The sequence below is a fragment of the Neopelma chrysocephalum genome, unplaced genomic scaffold (assembly GCF_003984885.1).
Source record: "Neopelma chrysocephalum unplaced genomic scaffold, ASM398488v2 Primary Assembly neopelma1_24, whole genome shotgun sequence".
In the NCBI taxonomy this organism is placed as follows: domain Eukaryota; kingdom Metazoa; phylum Chordata; class Aves; order Passeriformes; family Pipridae; genus Neopelma; species Neopelma chrysocephalum.
The window spans coordinates 10,644,541-10,663,682 of NW_020897693.1; the positions used below are offsets into that span (position 1 = coordinate 10,644,541).

Here is a 19,142-nt window from a genome sequence, read left to right on the forward strand (position 1 = left end):
CCCTTCATCTACCAATGCTTAAAAGGTTTCTGATTTAGTAAAGGCACTTGAACACCACCCCCCATACGCAACATTTATTGTTCTGAGCACTGGATTTTCAGATCGAATTGGATTAAGCCAATCTAAGCATCACTGTAGCTCCCCATATCTAGGGCAATAGCAAGAGCTCTCAAGCATGATTACAGACTGAACATTATTTGTCCAACCTGAATAGAGGAAAGGGATCCAGGCGTCAGAATGGGTTGAGTCACCAAATCGCAGTCGGCGCAGATTCTGCACTTGGATGCAGCAGGGAGGTGGTAAGGAGAGAGGGGAGAAAATGATCGACCAAGCGCCAGACACCCATAGCCAGTAAATGTTAATCCATTTCTATAAACACTCATTTACTTGACACTGACAGCCTGAAATATCCTCCTGCCTAGTATCCCACCTCAAAAGTCTGGAAACAGATTGTGAGTGAACTACAGCCATGCTGACCTTCCTCTGGCACAAATCTGTGTATTCTCTGCTCTCCAGGCCTTCATGCTTTACATAAAGCCTGCACCACTCTTCCAAGAGGGAACAGCTACAAGTGGTCCATTTGCATTGAGCAGCTCTGACTGAGCAACCAGATTTGCATCGGAAGCGAAGGACTCTTTGTGCCATAGCAAACGCATTAAATCAAAAGGGTTTGAGCACCTGTACTGGAGCAGAGGATTACTTCTCTGGTTACATGTCTGGAAGAAAGGAAGGCAGAGCAAACATCCTGTACCCCTTTAAGAGGCAAAGAGGGTGAGGAAGAAGGAAGGTGGCTCTCAAGCACAGGAGCAAGGCATGCAATGGAAGAAATGTCTATTTGTAGGGGCATCCACATGTGTCCTTTTCCACCTCCAATAAATCTCCCATGATCTCAGACAGAAGGGCACGGTTCAGGACAACAGGCATCTTTGAACTTCAAAAACCAGAGAGGTGAAGAGAGAGACGCTGCTGCTGAAGAGGTTCTCAGCCCTGCTCATGGAGCAACATCAACACCAGAGTCCGCAGCAGGGCACAGGAAACACAGCAGAAGTCCTTCTGCCCACAGGGTTACTGGATGCCGGTTCCTTTACTCACACCCATCAGCCCCTTGCTCTCACTATCCCTTGGGGTGCACTCACCTTCCTTTTTGTGCTCCAGCATCCTCCATGTTTTAAAGAGGCTTTGCAACCCTCCCCACAGCTGCAAAGCCTGGCTACTCCTTTGAGCTGCACAAATTCCAGTTGGCATCTAGCCACACCTGCCAAGGGTAACAAGGATTTGGTCATGCTTTATCTTATCTAAGCAATGACGACGCTTTTCTTGCCTCTTGGGCAAAGCTCAGTAGCTCTGCACCTGCCCAAGAGGGGTGCTGGGCAGAGGCCAGGAGCTTCAGCCTGCAACAATGCACCCCAGAGCAGGATGGCTCTGCTGGCCTGCCTGTCCCACCCACAAAAAACAGGCACTTAGTCCACAAACAAGAACTGTGGAGAAAATAAGGCTAAGCAAAATTTACACTTCTCATCTCACCACCACCTCAGGTGCTAGCACAGGCATACAGCTCACCTTCTCTAAAAACGGTACAGCCACACTAGTCCTTGCCAATAGACAAAGCAATATTTTACAGGGAGTCAGACCACTTGTCCAGAGAGAAGACTTCAATATCTGTCCTGCTGTCAACCTACAGGTCACCTACAGCTTCAATTCACAGCCAGAGGTGAGCTTGGTTTCCTTCTTGTCATTTTATAGAGGGAGAAGAAGGGAAACTGAGCCAGATAAAAGCATTACTCTTACTCACAAGATGTTTTGAATTCGATGAAGAGGGATTCAGCTACTCTAACAGTGAGGGCCACCAAGTTCCAGTATTATTCCATCCGCCTCCCTGCACTTGCACCTCTCCCCAGCTCCCACCATGCTCAGTCAAGGCTTTACAGCTAGCCTGCAATCTCCTTCTAACCCTACTTTTCCAGAGGCTGGACTCACCTAGCTATATCCAAACATAGCTGGATTTTTCCCAGAAGTTTTGCTTTCCATGGCCTAAATTACCTATTTATGCATTCCACAATTTTATTTTAAACAACACACAGTTACCAGTTCTATTCCTCCAAAGGTCTGCAGATATCTTGCTTGTTATTCATTGGAGGAACTTGAGACAGGAAGCAATAAACAGCTGGATGTTGTTACCTTGATTGCACAGCTACAATGACTAGACATTTTTCAAGCCTTCGCTGCATTGCTTTAGCCTACATCCAGCACATGTGCTAAAGGCTAATTCTTTCAAAAAAGCTGTAGAATAGGTCTTAAGAGCCTTGTTCATAGTCTCATGTCCTCCTCAGAAACACAGGTTGCCTCAGCCCACGACACATCACTTGCTGTGAGCAGTGACAACTTTACATCTGCCAGAATCTTACCAACAACACAAGTTCAAGCCAGCCTCAAGCCCACACTGTGCTGGACCACCAAAGCAGATCTCCAAAGGTTCACAGCTCCCAAACACATTTTTAGAGGTCTTCTACCATCCTCTGAACAACATAAGCCTTTCCTGCAGGACTTTCAGGTATGTGTAATCCTCAGACATCCTTCTGAACCAGGCACACCCTTCCACATAGACAGGGCCAGTAACTGGGGCAGAAAAGTGATACACAGTCTCCTACAGCACAGAGATTAAAACTACAGAAGCAGAGGCAACAACTCCTCCTTCAGATGACATCTCTGCTAAATTAACTGCACTCACACACTTCACTAAGTAGAAAGCAGGGATGTTACAAGCCTCCTTGCTCTCAGTCTTATTACGTGACAGATTTTCTTCCAGTTATGCCAAGCAGACGAGAACATTGTACTCTTCCAAAGCATCGTACCATACCCCATTTCCTCCCAAACAAACCTATGATTAAAGCCACAGTCTCTAAGAGCACAAGACAGTATTTGTTCCTGCTTTAGCACTCTGTGACACATGGTTCAGAGAAAAACACTTGGTTAAAAAGTCCACAGGGCTTCCCAATCATGTTACCCCAACCTGAACAAAGCACAGGGAAGCCCACCATGGCTCCAGACTTCATTTGAAAGTCCACAGTACCACAGCCTACACAGAACCCAAAACAGCTATTTTTGGCATTGTTTTCTCTCAAAGCTCACAGTATTTGTTATTGTGCTTGAGGCACCCAGGTCCTGCAGTCCAGTGAAATACTGAGATTCAAGCATTTCTTGGAAGCTTATACAGACATGCAGAAATCTCTAAGACAATCAGAAATGAGCACAAGAAAGCAAATTAAGAATTAAAAAAAATAAAAAGTTACATCATTCCATGGCATTTTTTTATGCCTAGCTGATGATTTTTAAAAGCTTAGGGCTGGCAAACCTTTGAACATATGGCCTAAGGAGAGCACATGGTGCTCCTTGCCACAGCAGAAGCACATGGGAACACTTAGTAGATCCACCCGTGCTCCTTGCCCAGCTGCAGAGGTCAGGTTTGCTTAGCAAAATGAGCAATTAGGGCAAAGCACAGGGAAATCCTTCTTGGCATCAGACAAGAAATTAAAGGTTCAGGATGCAGGATGGGGAAAAGAGAACACTGATAGAAAATATTAAGAGGGGTAATCAGAACATCCACAGCACCTTTCTTTCAAGCTGCTGGGTTATGGATACCTCGAAGGATGCACAGTGACAAAGGACAGAAAGCCTTACTAACTGTTACTATTCTGCTCTTCTGGTAGGACAACAAAATGAATCATTCCAGATTCAGACAAACAAAGTAAATCAATTATTTCCACCTCAGATTTTATATGGACAGCAAGCCAAGGCATCTGGCAGGAACAAGATGGCTGCTCCACCCAGTGGATGAGGACACATTTGCTGCAGCTGAAGTTTCTTGTCACCGTCCTTAAATCCAAGATGAGCTTCTACAAACAGGTAAGGAGAAGAGGAAGAATTAAGTCCCCTGAGCAGCCTTATGAAATCAAACAGATTTAGACAGTGAGTAACTATATTATGGAAACCAAGCCTACTTTATTGTACATAAGGATCAATATCCTCAAAGCTCTCTGACCATGAAGAACATTGTGCACAGAACTGTGTCCATGTGATTGCTGTTACTGTCAATTGTCCTCATCCCATTAGTTTATTCTCTGAGGCTGCCTGGCAAAGTCACAAGGAACAGCAGTCCCCAGCACTGTCTGCATGCTGTTAAAGACAGTCTCACACGAAGTCCTCCTTTGCGATACCATCTTCAGATCAGTAGACAGGGTTTTGATTCATTAGATGCATCAATTGGGGTGGGAATAGAAATTTTCCTATCTGATGGTGACAACACAGCTGAGCAGACTTTCCAATTGGACAGTTCATACTACCCACCATAGCTTGCCACAAAAGACCAAGAGAATGCTCTGGAGATGCAAGAGGTGCTCTGGAGAATGAGAACAACACTATTTGCCCAGCAAAGTAGCCTTGGAGACATTTATACCATCTTATGAGGGATTCTAAAATCTAATGCCTCAGACCTCACATCAGTTTCTGTGCAGCAGGGTGTCCTGGCAAAGAGAGGATTCTTCTAACCCAGCTCAGAATCTTCCAGCCCAGTGTCTCAGAATCTACTCTGAACCACCTGAATTGGCCAGTGAAAGGACAGACTAAACTGATTATCTGTTTGATCTAGAAAAGCTATTTCCATCGCCTTCAGGAGATGTATAAATATTTTTATATATATATATATATATATATTCATCTGCACAAACCTGCTAATATGATCCTCCAAAATAAATACAGCTCTAGAACATAAGAAATAAGATGCAATTGCCCCTGACCTTGCATAAAGCAAAGCTAGAAATTAAGATTTTCTGAGAGCCCCTTGATGCACAACAGCCATCGTCTCCATCGGAATAACCAAGAACTCAGCAGGTCACAACTAAACAAGCAAGCTGTGTTTGGATTATCCTGCCTCCTCAGGATATTCCTGAGCACCGCCATCTCCCTGTGTCCCAGGCTGGAGATCCCTGGCCTCTTTTCCCCTTGGCTGTTTTCAGGAAGTCCTACAGGAAGGACTTGAGGTTCAACACACAAGTTCACTGAAGTGCATCCCATGCACACAGGATGTTAAAAAGACGCTGCAGTCTTAGGAGAGGGAAAACTCTGGTATTTTTTCCTTCCAAAGAGAAGGAGAAGCAGCACCGACAGAGCTGCCATAGGGACCTGCAGCATCTTTACTGTGCAGTGTCACCTGCACCTGAAAATCGTGGCAAAAGAGAACAGTCCCTGAACAGAGGATGCTGTAAAAAAAAAAAAAAAGAGAGAGTAAAAGGTCTGCATTCAGGTCCAACACGCAAGACCAAAGTCCCGTGACCTTACATCAAAGAAGCCTGGAAACTTCACAGCAAGAGGAGGAGAGAGGGCGAAAGGGGCGGCAGCTCCCCATCCCGGACCCGACCCGGACAGCGCTCCCCATCCCATGACACGGCCGCGGCTACGCCTCAGGAGCGGTGTGTGGTGGGGAACGCAGCTCTGCACAGGAACGTGGATGCTCCGTACCTCTCCCTCACCGGCAAGCCACCTCCGACAGCTGGGGACGAGGCAGGTGTGTGGCTCTGGACAGGCGAGAACCCGCAGCTCACAGAGCCCCCCAGCCCTCCGCTGCCTCTCCCCACAGCCGCGGGGCGGTGCGCGGGAGGCCGGACAGGCGAGGGTGAAGGTGCCGCCGGGGCTCTTCCCAGGGGCGGCCGCTCCGCAACACCTCGGCAGCCGGTCCCGGCCGGGCAGAGCCGGAGCTGCCCCGCGGAGGGGACCCGTCCGAGGGGTACCGCGCCCTCAGCTCCCCGCTCTGCTGCCGGTGCCGCTGCCGGCCCTGCCCGCCCCGGGAGTCCCTCACGGCGCTTACCTGGCCCGGCGAGGGGAGCGGGGCGGCACCTGCGGCCGCCGGGCGGGGGGAGCGGAGCCGTCTCTGGCGCCGGGGGCGGCCCCGAGCCGGAAATGAGCGGGGCCGCGGGCGGACGGGAGCGGGAGCCTGGGGCCGGTCCCTCTCCTGCCCCGCGGGATAAGCGGCAACAACCCCCACCCACCGCCCCGATCCCAAACACCCCCGAGAGACGCGAAAGCCGCGCACCCAGCCCCGCTCGCAGCTGCTCCTCCGGCGGAGCCGCGGACATCGCCCAGGCGGCTTTAGGAAGGAAGGATCTATTTCACCGAGTTGGGGTATTTGTTATTTTGGTGGCACTAGAGGTTAAAAAGAAAAAGCTGTTCGCTTTACCAGCTACATGCTATAATGTTAATTACAGTACTCGTTCCCGTCACGTGGCAGCACTTAACGAAGTCTCTTCCTAAAGTTTACTGCTGTCAAAAGCCTGGACCAAGACAAGCCCGAGCCCCGCAGCGTCCAGCAGACACCCCGCAGCGGCAACCCCCGGCCGGTGTGGGGCTATTTGTCTTGTTCCCGGGGATCCCAGCTGTGCAGCCTGGACGCAGCTCCCTGGGCTGGCACCAAGGAAAGCCACGACTTTCCCCTAACCCAAGAGCCCACAACCCAAGACCCGGTGGTTTCCACGTGCTCCAGCTGGAGATTAACCGTGGCAGACCTTGGTATCTGACCAAAAGAGGCAGACACACCACAGGCAGTACCATCTATTTCACCCACTTGTAAACAGAGGCGTAAGAGACAGGTTCAGTTTCCTCAAGAGAGGCCCCTGTAGTGGAGAACTTTCAAACTTGTGAATAACTTTTTACTGACCCTTTCACAGGTGCCAAGCACCTGCTATTCCCACAAGATGGTGCCTAAGTCCTCCCGGAAACCAGGGTTTACCCAGAAGCTCCAATAAACAGAGGGTGATAGCATGTGGGTCATTTCAGCTGGAGGAAGTCAGAACTGGACCAAAATGCACCATTTTTTCACCTCCAGGTCAATGCCCCATTCATCACATGCTGATACATGTTTACCCTGAGACAAATTTGAAGGGGGGGCCCCTGGCCAAACAAACCCACATCATACAGTGCATTCAAAAAGTATTTAATAAACCTTTAAATAGCAAGACAACCTACCACAGCCAGGTAAATATATTGAGAAAGTTTTTATTAGAAGATATATTTCTGCCAAAATAAATAGTTACATTTTCTTCAGCAAAACATTAGAAAATAGAAACAGGAGAGAAAAAAAAGCATCAACAATTTAATACTGAACTTTTAAAGTGACTGTGAACACTACTTAGTGACATTGCTGTGTATAAATACGTGACTTGTGTATGCTATTGCTGGTCTGGTTGCTGCTCTGACATCAGTAATTTCCACAGGATCTCCACGTGTATTGTGTGCTTAAGGGTCTTCTGAAACTCAGTTGCAGCAGTGGAGCCCCAGGACACATTTAGCTCAAACAGCTGTTTTAGATGCTGTTTTCAAGAGCAAGAGAAAACCCCAGAAGAAACAGGAATTTATTTCAAGGTTACATTTCCAAGTCTTCTATTTGGAACTAGAGGTCTCCTCCTCACCCTGTGCAGGAGGGCTGATGTGGATCCACAGAGTGAGATGGACGCAGTTGGAGGCTGTCCTAGTAGAGCTGCCTGCAGCGTGGAAGTGGAGCAACGTCCCACCAGTAGGCAAGGGGAAGGAGGCAGAGCAGAGGGGAGTAAGTACTGCTGCACTCAGAAAGGCAGACACTGCAGGGGCACAGAGGGCAGGCAGGCCAGAGCCCACTGTAAAGGCACAGGGTGTGTTTGGCACAAACAAGCTGGCTGACATGGCAGCCAGGTGAGGTGGTCCATTCTCTCTTTGATTTAAGGGGAAGACAGAAACTAAGCTTGAGAAAACTGTTGGGAAGGTCCTCTCACTTTGGCAACGCACAGCCCTGCCACCCTCCACATCTAGCACGTTTAGCAGAAATGGACCCTTAAGGGAAAAAACACATACAGTTTCAGGTATTTCTCCCAAACCACTTTGGCAAAAGTGAGAGCTCTTCTCTCAAAGAAAGGAGTGAATTACTAGATTAATTTTTAAAAATGAACAAAACCACTGGGAAATATACAAGTACTAGGAACACCCCAGTGCTGTCAGACAGCAGATTCTCTTTTATTCTCTGGTCTGAGTGTTGCAGGTACACAGCCCTCCAAGAAACCACGAGAAAACTATTCTAGGTGCTATACATGGTGGTCAGTATTTTCTCCTATCCCTTGAAAAATCAGCTTGTTAACAGTATTAGCAGTAGGGCAGGCAGCAAACCAAACCCAACATCCTACACACTAATTTTGGGTTACAGAGCATGTCATAGGTATGGACTGTTGTACACAAAACAACTCTACAGTGTTGTGCAGGTTAGGGGCTAGTTAGATGCACAAGAAGTTCACCATTAGCCTTGTTAAAAACAGCAAGTAATAACACAGGAAAGAGAAAAAAAAAAAGTGGATTCCTGAATGCACAGACCCTTTATGTGAAACAGTGGAAACAGCAAGGGTTGGGACTCCTGCAGGAGTCCAGTGAATGCTATAAGGATAATTGGACATGGGCTGCATGAACAGAAACCTAACCTCTCTCCCACCATACACCGGAGAGCAGATAGGCCCTGGCAACCCCCTGATCAGCTGCCCAGCCACACATTTTGCTGAAGAAGGGACTGACTGCTACAGATGACCTTGTTCCTGTGAACTTGGCAAGTGTAGGTTAATCAGCAGTGTCTGCCCAGAAGACAACTTTGCACGCCATGAGGTACACATAGAACAAAGTTTTGAAGAATTTTCAGTTAGCATTATCACAATAAACACCTCCATATCTAATCCAGACTCTACCACAAGGTTTCCAGAGATTTCAAAAGGAGTGAGGTCTCATCTAGATAAGGCAGTACTGCATAACAAAAAACTATTTCTTCAAAAGCTGCTACAATTCTTTTTCTGTATCAGTGGACAAGGTGATCTTCCCTACTTCCTTCATCTGTGATGAACAAGCAGCAAGAATTTCAAGCAAATGGGTGAAACTTCTCAAAAGAAAGATGAGGGTAGTTTGAGGTATTTTTTACAGGCCTGCAGTTCCTTTATCAGAGCCAACAAGCTATCGCACGACAGCCATTTTATCACTTGGGCAACAAAAACAGGCAAAGAAAGGGTTAATACAGAGTGGTGCTTTCCCAGTATCCGTTCACACCCTGCAAATTAGCATAGGAAAAACAGGAATTTCCTTGTGAAAGTTAGACCTTTATATTTAAAGTCAGGCTTTGGTTTGTGGTTACAGTTTGAAGTGTATAAAAGTTTCTCTTTCAGAAGTTAGTATCATAAACTAAACTCCAGATGAGGTGAAACACAAAACAAAACTCAGGCCTTTTTAGTGTCTTGAAATACATGAACCAGAACCTGCAAGCCTTCTGGGTCAAAGCACTGGAAGAAGTGGCATCAGCCCAGTCGGCACCAGACCAGTCAGTTCTGATGCAAAAGGCAAACAGAGGAAATCCAGGGGATAAGGGTGCCAAGCTGCAACTTCTTAGCACACTCTGTTGCCAAGAGTATTTTGTTTCATAGTTTAGTGGTTTACATAATCACTCAGTGGTTTTACCAGTCCAGGAAGAAGGGATAAAAAAAATAAGTTGCATCATTTTCTCCACCCATATATTAACACAAAAAAGGCAAAGTCAAAAGGACAGCAGCTTATAAACACAGGATTTTCCTTATGCAGCTTTGTCCCTCTCAGATGTTTTGCTTCAGATAAAATGCCTTAATTTCTTGCCACTAAATATCCATATGTTCTTGCCAATTGCTCTGTATGCATTAGGGACAAGAGATATGCCTTTGGCAAAGTAAGCCGCTGTGCAGCCATTCCCCCAAAGACAGTCCAAAACAGTGGAAGAAAAGGAATCCCACCACAAAATGAACACCTTTTCTCAATTCCCATTTTCATCAAATTCATCCTGCTCCCACTAAGTGTAAGTAGCTTGTTGCTGGTTCACTTCCATTAGTTACATAGATCTAGCAGTAAGTTTTTTCTGCAGGCTTTAGACAATTACAAGATTTACTTGTTTTGTAATCCAATATTCCTATTCTGATTTCAGAATCCTCCAATTTTTTCCTCTTCCTGTTGCAACTTCCCTGTTCCCTAATTGACTTAACTATGCAAAGCTTAAGACTAAATCTGACTGCATAAGTGCAGGCCCACTTTATAGGCTATGCAGGCCCTTGTGTTACATAGGTAGGTTACATCCAGAAAGGGCAGTTGGGGTAATAATCTAAGTCACAAATTCATACTTGCACTGGCATCTCCTGGGCAGCACCACAGCTGCCCACTCCATTGCCTCCCAGCTTGGAACAGCCACTACTGAAAAGTCTCAATGCCTATCAGAATCTCCACGCAAACACCAAAACCATGCCCAGTGCACAATTGTGCTGATAGGAAACAGCACCCACCACCTCACCCACACTGCTCATGCAGACACGATGGAGCAGATTTGCTACTTTCTCCAGCTGTTAGTGGAGCTTCTCGTGTTATTCTCCCTTTCTAAATCTAAGGTGCAAAACAGAGTCTATAAATTATAAATCACTATTCCAGGCATAGGCTATGTAATCAACTTCAGATATCCTGTCCTGCTCCCCAGCAAAGACAGCATATGTTTGCTTTGGCCAGTTGCACACTTTCTGCTGGGAGAGGTAGAAGATGCCTCATGTAGCTGGACAAGCTGCAGAAAGAAATACCAGGAGCTGGGTTTGTGTCACAGTGCGAAGACTTAAGCTTAAATACATGCAATCCCTGCAGGAAGCCATGTCTCACCCTGTAAAGAACAGGGAAGTTCATACTTCTACACAGCAAGTCACGACCAGACCACCGCTGAGAAGGCAGTGCCTTCCAAGGCACAGTCCTGCCCTGCTACAGACCCACTAGCACTGGTCTTTTAAGGGGCAAGACAAGGAGTAGCCAGTTCCAAGTGGGCTGCATGTGCATCAACAGTCCCGTCACTTCACTTCTGTGCTCCTGCTATTGCCAGCTGCAGAGCTGTACCTGTGAGCCACAACACAAGACGAGCAAGCTGTGAGGCTAGTGTAGCTACAAGCCTAAATCTTTCTCACTTCAAAGCCTCAACAACCAAAAATTCTTGAGCAAAAGACAGATAGAAGCCTCGGTTTGGCGAGATCCATTCTGTATCACCCACTTGGAATTTCCCTCAGTTGTACAGTCCCTTAAGGAGCAAAGCTCAACCAACCCCTATCAGAGGCAGTCACTTCCCCAGCACTTGCTGTGATACTCCACCAGAAGCCTCTCAAAAATAACATGCCCTGCACAATCTCACCTTCCTACAAGCACTTCACATTGCTTCAGCTGCTAAACTAATCCTGAGATAGTCAGGCTAAGCTTTTCCAGGGCAAACCCACACTAATTCCATTCACACTGACAGGAATGGAGCCTCAAATTTAACATGTTTCCCTGGGGAAAAAAAAAATCTGTCAATTACTTCTTTAAATAAGCTCGGTGACTTACTTAACACTCAGAGTTCAAGTTGCAGCAGTTCCTTGAGTACAAAAGTCAAAAAGGGAGAGACCATTACAACATGAATCATGGAAAATACATAGCTTTTCTACACTTTTCCAGTTCCAGTGCAGTCTGCAGCAGGGCCAGCTCTGGCTTCCAGTGTGGATGCAGTTAGGAGAGAGAGGGACATGGTTCAGCAAAGAAGAAACTGAAGAGGAGATTTGGAAGCCACAAGAAAAATTGGTTTGGCAAGAGGCTACTTCATCTTTCAGTAGCACAAAGAGCTAAGGGATGCCAGATGATTTAAGGAAAAGAACCGAGACACATGCTCTGAAAAACAAAGGAAGCTAAAAGCTGTATGAACTTGAAAGCGTCATCTACATCCTGATTATTTTGCAGTAAAAAGCCAACGGCAATTCAAAGTGCACTATTTGGGAGAGCCCAGCTGAGTCAGCATCAGCCTGGCCACGGGCAATGGCCAGGCCTCAATGCAAGTCTAGAACAAGGTATCAGCCTGTGTGTGCCTTTGAACACAGAGATCCCTTGCCTGGCCCAGCGGGCAACAAATGGCTACAGTCGATTCCACCAGTCTCTATCCTGGGGAAATCCCCTTTGCAGCATATTCAGAAGCACAGGGCAGCCTGCTGCTGAGGGATGAGACTGGTCCCACCCAGTGTACGCTCCCCTTCCCACCCACCCTCATCCCCTCATGGCAGCAGGATCAGAAGAGTGGCAGGCACTCTTTCGCACAGTCTAGAGGTGGAAGCTTGATCTGCAACCCTTCCCGAGGGAAGAGGGAGGCCTGCATGTCCACATTGATGCAGAGTAAGCCCAGCATGAGCTGGCGCTGGTACTCCTCCCACTTCATCATGACATCAGACACGGAACGAGTGCTTCTCATCCACACGGGCAGTGCTTCACCACAAGGTGGCGAGGAAGGAATTGGCAGGCTCTGGGGCCCTCCAAGCTCGAGGTGATAGTAAAGCCTGAAAGACAAATACATGCAAAGGATCAGTACATGGGAAGGCTTGAGCAGGTACCAGACCAGAGCTCCAGAACCACAGCCCTATTTCATACTACCACTGACTGCATGACTGTAGTCAGAAGTCTGTGTGTGTGCGTCTGTTTTCCTCCTCACAACTCAGCTCTTGTGGATAAGAATCACACCCTTGTACTAGGATCCAAATCACAGCCAGGAGCCTCTGCCTACAACTCTGATCTCTTCCTACCTTCATTCACACAACAGTCTTCCCACAGCCTCAAGCCATGGGCTATTGCAGGGCGTTCAGTTCATAAGCACAGGAACACACACAGACCCAAAGCACTCGTTGGAAACTGTTGTTTCCTGGCCACCACATTGCCTCCCCACTCTAAACCAGGCCGAGATCTTGAGGCAGAAGAGGTCATTTGAACACAAGTACTTCTTGGAAGGGACTTTTGGGGGACCCCGGGCCAGAAAATGCCACAAAGACAAGCACCTCTGTCTTCTATAGGGAGCATACAATAAACTAGAATGCTATTTTAATCAGACTTACATCTTCTGCCCTATTGCTAAAGTAACAGCTTCGTTACAGGGTCTGCCCTATAATGGGAAGAAGGAAGAAGACCTTGTGCTGAGTCTATCAGAAGCCTAGAGACCATGGACCAGATTTACATTTCAGGTTGGGCAGTAAATCCTTCTGGTCAATTTGTGCCTTACTTTCTCTGCTTCAAAGGAGTTGAATCTCTAGAATTCAAAGGTGAAAGGGGAAAGGAGGACTCGTCCAGAACAATGCTGTGAAGGAAAGCAGCCATACCTGGCTGAAAGATGGCTGCCCAGTTTCTTCTTGGCTTTCTTCACGAAGTAGTTGCAGATTTCAATCATCTGCTCTCTCATCCATCTAATATCCTCAGGAATATCTGGGAGCCATTCTAGCAGCCTGTAAAGAGACCAGAGACAACCATTAGCTGCACCACATAAAGGAACAGGATGAAAAGAATGCCAGTTTTGCCTCTTCTCAATTATTTTTAGTGACAAATGTGTTGAGGCATTTACACTACCGTTCACAGAATTAAGGGGGAGAAGCTGTGAAGGTTGAGAACAGCCCAGAAGATTATTCTTTACATTTTCTGTCTGCACTTTCCCTATTTTTCATCCAATTTCAGATTCAGAAAGTGTTTTTCTCTAGCTTTTCTATCTGTTAGGAGATAGTTTGTGCAACTTTTCATAGGATACTTCATACCAAGAACAAGCCTGACAAATTTGTCTTCCCAGCTGTGTATGAATAGAGTTGGAAATGGTTGGGACTACTCTACCCCTCACTCCAAAGGGAAACAACCTCTTGTGTGGTTCCTAATTTCATTCCTACACTCCCAGATCAGAAGTTTCTCTCAAGGTTCAAAAATTTACCACCCTCTTCTAGGGCAAGTTCCAGCACACAGCCATCTTCCTTCGCGCTGGAAGTATTGGCTGTAACTGAATAATGCAGGAAGATAGGAAAAGTTGTGAGTTCTTGGTTTTTCTGTGCAGTTTGTTTTTTTGGGGGGTTGGGGTTTTTTTCCCCTATGTCTGGTAATTGTTGGGAACTCCTTCCCCAGGAACTCTGGCACTGCAGAATTAGAGAGGATCCTACTCTTTGTCCATTCATGCTCCACCAGCTACATCAAACACTTCACTGCACTGGGAAGAGTCCCGCTGAGGGACCAGCTGAAGGTTTACCTGACAGTGAAGGAAACCGCAGACTCCAGAGGCAGCATATAGGGCACCATCATCGCCGTGGCCACACGTACAGGCAGCATGTTGGTGAGGCCAGTCAAGAAACTTCTTCTTTCAGCACAAGCCTCCAGAAGAGCTGAAGGCAGAAGAAAATATGGCTGCATCCCCCTAGTAGGTCTATCTCTTTCCTTGTCATACCCCAGAAGTTACCCAGCCTGAGGTCTCCCCTTGCCACCTTCCCTATCTTAAGGAGGTATTGCTCAGGTTAGTGATTCCCTGAGCACAGCTGAGAACAACAGCCTTTAGGTCTATCAGACTCCAGAGGAGCAAGCAACAGGATTCCCTCCTCTCCTTACCATGCAGAACACTGTCAAAGGAGTCAACCTCTCCCAATCCAGCCCCGACAGGGTAAGCTACAACTTCATCTAAGAGACCCCCAATTCTATCTAACAATCAAGAGGTGCTGGTCCAGTCCCTGAGTATGGCCAAGCCCAGCCATAAGCAATAACCACACATTCCAGTGATCCTCTGAATCCTTTGAATTATACCTTGGTTCAGTCTGGGAGGCAAGTGTTCAAAGATGTGTTCTTCAACAACAGCAAGGGCAGTATTTTCCTCTAGTTGGTCCTCAGCTTCTGTTTCTTCCTCTTTCTTCTCTCCTGGGGGAGCTTCTATGGCAAGGAGAGGACGGGCAGGACTTGGACGATGAAGGAGACCTGAGAAGAGAAGTCATACCTTAAGAAGGATTCAAACTGGCTGTCCTGCCTTGCTTGGCCTTTAGAGTATTAGTCCTCACTTCACCCTAACTCCCCTGAGGCTGAGGCCTTACCCAGCCTCTTTAGCTTCTGTCTGCTGTAATGCTTACCACAATGAGCTAGAAACCTTGCTCTTATAGGATAATTCTCTCTTTCCCCACCAGAGATTCTCACATTTCCCCTTTACGTTCTGCAGAGTGCTGTTTGGCAGAGTTTTGTTGCTCAAATCTGCCAGCCACCAATCTTGCAGGCAAGATTTCCCTCCTGCAGCACAATCCACACACACAGCTGTATGACCGTTGTTATCCCAGTTATTCCGGTTCAAATCTGGGAGCAGAAAGTGCCTGATCCACTGTCTGTGGACACGAGGTGGCAGCAAGCACACACCTACCGCTACAGCAGCTGGAGGCAAGAGCCCAGGGCTGGCACATGACAGCAGTGACACAGCAGCACTTCGCTGGGGCTGCTGAGGGCAGCATTACACACAGCCCAGCTGCATGTGCAAAGGAGCAGGGTATCTGCAGGAGGTCCAAATGGCATTGGTTGGTGCCCAACAACTGTGCTGGCAAATGCAAAGGTGACCACTCCACCTCTGCTTCCTGAAGAGCTAAAATAGCCTTTTTAATGAAAATTCCATATCCCAGTATCTGAGGCACAGTTCAGCTCTGCACTTCTACCTTTCATATGCACAATCGACTACCCTCAAAGCTAAGGCACCAAGCCTGGCACAGAACAGGCAAGTCAACCCACCCTACAACACCCCGTGCCTTACCATTCTTCTTCAGGAAGTGCAGTGCATCCCGATAGCCCTGCTTGCACATATCCCGCAGCACCTGTGGGCAGAGGAAGGGAAGAGTAAGTCATCTGGAAATTGGCTGAGCAGAGAAAACACCTAGCTCAATGCTGGCTTTAGAGGAATTCTCCTGACTCCTGAGCTATCCCAAGAACAAGTCTCATTCTTGTCAGCTCTTCCCAGGCTTTGAGCAGGACTGGGAGGTATAACATGAATACACTGGATATGGGAATCATAAGATAATTTAGATTGGAAGGGACACTTGGAATCCTACCTAAGTATGGGCTTAAGAGTTGCAGCCACCTCATTTCCCCACCTAGAGCTGATGCTGCTGTGGGCAGCCTTCAGCCAGTCACTCCAACAAGAAGCCCAGAATACCTGCAGATACCAGGAAGGGCCACTGTGTTTGCAGATAAAGCCAGCTAAGACTAGAGAGGGGGTGGGAACAAACTTGTTAAAGTAATTCAGCACATGAATGCATGCTTATTATGCCCAAATGTCAGGGCTCTCTGGCATTAACATTTCCTCAAAAGCACACAAAGCTGTTTGCAGTGCCACCTGCTCCACTCATGCTTTTTAGGAGACAGGCACTGGGCTGGCAGCTCCATCCTGACCTTAAAACATCCTCAAGTGCACATTGGTTCTGATGGCTGATACATCTTTGTCTAAAGTGAGCCTGATTTCTTGCCAGCTCTACTCTAAAGAGAGCAACATGGGTATACTTCCCAAGCAACTGCTACCCCCTAAATTCCAGATGTTCTAGCAGCAAAAGCAAATCAATCCATGTATATGACCTTGTGCAGGTACTCAAGGTTTGCCAAGTCACTGGGTAGATAATGTCAAAATTAAAAACCAGACAAACAGAAGATACAAAACTAACAGTGTCTGGAATGTTCTTCTGCTAAAGTGCACAGCAGAGCCAGTGCCTACGTACTGTTCCCCAACTTCTAGTGTATCCAGGAAACTCACCTGTGGCTCTGGAGGAAACAAGGCCTTTGAGAGGCGGTAGAGGTTGCGAAGGTTGAACTGGATGCTTGTATTGGTGACTCTCAGCTCATGCATGTTTGTGGAACTGTCCCGTGGACATATATCACTCTCTCCCGAGAATGGAGACACTGTGATTGTGTTCTTCAGCTCATATTGTGGCAAATTGTCAGAAATCCCTCCATCAACGTATCTCTGAAATCAAGACAAATGCAGCAATCTTCATTCTCCTAACTGATCAAGCAGCTTTTTTACTGTGTCCCCCTTCCCCTGTTGTTGGCACAAATAGGAAGAGTATGGAGTACATACACCAGCACTGGAGGAGTCAAAATGAGTGACAGCATAGCTGTGTTGCCTATAATCTTCTTTTGCTAGGTGCTTTTCTTCCCATGGTTGACAGTGTTGGTTGTAAGTATTCAATAAGAAAAGCATATTCACTTGTGTGACTGCTGACTTAACATCTCCTATGGGGTTTGACTACTGTCCAATTAAATAATAATACACACCAACAACCACCTGCAGTGCAAATTAGCACTGATCTAAGCTGTCACACTGTGACATTGTGCCATTTTTCACTTGTGTTTAAAGTGCATAAGCTCAGACGCAAGTCCCCACTGGCAGAAGGCTTGTTACCTAAGAGTGAAAACAACTGATTTGTTGCTAGCAGGCTTATCAAGCAGCAATCCCAACACACGCATACACATTGGGAATCAACTTGCTGTGGTGTGATAACAGAGCACATGGGACTTGGGTTTTGCTCTTAACAGGAACCCTCTTATCAGAGGATGTTCTGTACTTATATACCATAAACACATTTGTGTTACCCTTGCAGGAAGGGCAACCCCAGTAGCATGTTCTCAAAATATTCGTTGGAATCTATAATTGCACAAGGAGCTGAGCAAGTCAATTCCTATCACAGGACTTTGGCAGAGTAAGCAATATGCAAAACCTGAAAGCAAAGGGATGTTGGTCAAGCCAAAAGAGCAGGAAGTTTGAGACCTTTGCACAGCAACAACTCCAGCTCTTGCAAACTTCAATTACAGAAGAGTCCTGTCAGTTTTGTATCAGAGTTGATCCTGCCATTTACTTCCCTTTGGACAGGTTCAAACACAAATCATTATACAGGGGCTACACAGTCCCATAGGTAGGAGCTGTAACATCTTTCAGCTCTCTGATGGGTGATGAGCTGAGCTGGTATGTCTAAACCCAGGCAGAGCATGGAAATGCTGACTGGGAGAGGAGGTGCTCCATTCTGCATCCCGCTTCCTGTTGTCTCAGGCAGACTGACCACCAACAGCCTTCTGCTGCACAGTGCCTAAGAAAACACCAGATGTGTTGCCTGGAGGGTGCTTTGCAATTTGTTCTCTCTTGCTCTGGATGGCAGACAAGACAGAGAACTCTCCAAGAAGCTCATCTGAGCCTGGGGAGCAGTTTGCAGGCTCTTAGTCTGAAAGCAGTCAAATTCAGCTATAGGAATCCACCTGGATTTGGACAGTGAAGAATGTGGAAGGACAGGCTAGATTAAACTCAAGGATGAGTACATCCTTTCAGAAACTGTAACGTTTAGCTTGCTTACAGGACGCTTTCCAGACAAAAGAGGTGCCAACAATCAGTTGAACCTTCTCCTCCTTCTAAAGTGGCCAGCAGTGTTCCCTAAGCCAAAAGCAACCACAGCCAACTGTCATTGTCATCCTTTCCCCAAAGCTGCTCCACTGAAAGCCAGACTAGACACAGCTAGAGCTGACTCCCTCTGCAAGGATGAGATCATGACAGGCTGAGTGGGAAGAGGACAGAGCAAAGCAGGCAGCATTCCTCTTTCTTTAAAGAAAAAGGAGGTTAAGTGTTTTGGCCACTTGGACAACACTAGTTTTGCACTAAGGATGCAGAAAGACATGTTTCCCTGAGGGTGGCAGCATGAGTGCACGGATGCCATTAGAAAAAAGGCTCAACTACAATAAGGCCGACAGGCAAAGCCTTTTCACTCCACAGAAATTCAGGAATACACATGCACACCCTACTCTTAGGTCCACCACTTCCCAAGCAATGCTGATTACCATTCCTTAGTAAAGCTCAGCTACCACTTCTTTGGATTTGCCTGAACCTCCAGCAACCCAAGCCTAACCACTCTGCAGTCTCCCACAAAACCCCAAACAGCTCAGAGCCACAGGCTGGAACCACCCAATTGCTTGCAGGCATGAGCAGAGCTTTAGGGATGGTTTGTGGACTGGGGTGCCCACTTCCATTCCTTTACTGTGTCCTGCCATGCACAGGGCCCCCTCACTTACATGATCTGACAATCAGCTTTGTAACCCTTGGTAGTGGTTCTCACCCACGTGCTGCAGACAGTTCACAGCTACAGCATGTGTTGGCAGGTCAGTTACTGACCCTTCCACTCCTCAGTATTTAAGATTTTTTTTTCCTCCCCCACCCACCTCCATCATCCATTCCATGGGGCTACCAGACCTCAGAGAAGTTAGGAGGAAGGCAGAATATGGATTTTGTACCTTGC

At 47.1% G+C, this 19,142-nt stretch overlaps 2 protein-coding genes across 4 annotated transcripts in view; both read right to left on the reverse strand.

The window, feature by feature from the left end:
- CRACR2B (calcium release activated channel regulator 2B) overlaps nt 1-6,103 on the reverse strand; it is a 45,824-nt gene extending 39,721 nt beyond the window's left edge. The window contains exon 1 of one of the 3 annotated variants that reach the window (XM_027703006.1): nt 6,086-6,103. The gene's annotated coding sequence lies outside the window, so the exon portion shown is untranslated. Of the gene's footprint in view, nt 1-3,764; nt 3,894-5,860; nt 5,927-6,085 lie in introns of those variants that run through there. The other 2 variants (XM_027702987.1, XM_027702978.1) reach the window with 2 other exon arrangements.
- An 858-nt stretch (nt 6,104-6,961) lies between these two features.
- PNPLA2 (patatin like phospholipase domain containing 2) overlaps nt 6,962-19,142 on the reverse strand; it is a 30,059-nt gene continuing 17,878 nt past the window's right edge. The window contains exons 4-9 of the mRNA XM_027703062.1: nt 16,619-16,828; nt 15,629-15,689; nt 14,650-14,817; nt 14,105-14,237; nt 13,203-13,325; nt 6,962-12,392 (exon numbers count right to left, since the gene is read on the reverse strand). Coding sequence (XP_027558863.1) covers nt 12,128-12,392; nt 13,203-13,325; nt 14,105-14,237; nt 14,650-14,817; nt 15,629-15,689; nt 16,619-16,828 — 960 coding nt within the window. The 3' untranslated portion in view covers nt 6,962-12,127. The remainder of the gene's footprint in view (nt 12,393-13,202; nt 13,326-14,104; nt 14,238-14,649; nt 14,818-15,628; nt 15,690-16,618; nt 16,829-19,142) is intronic.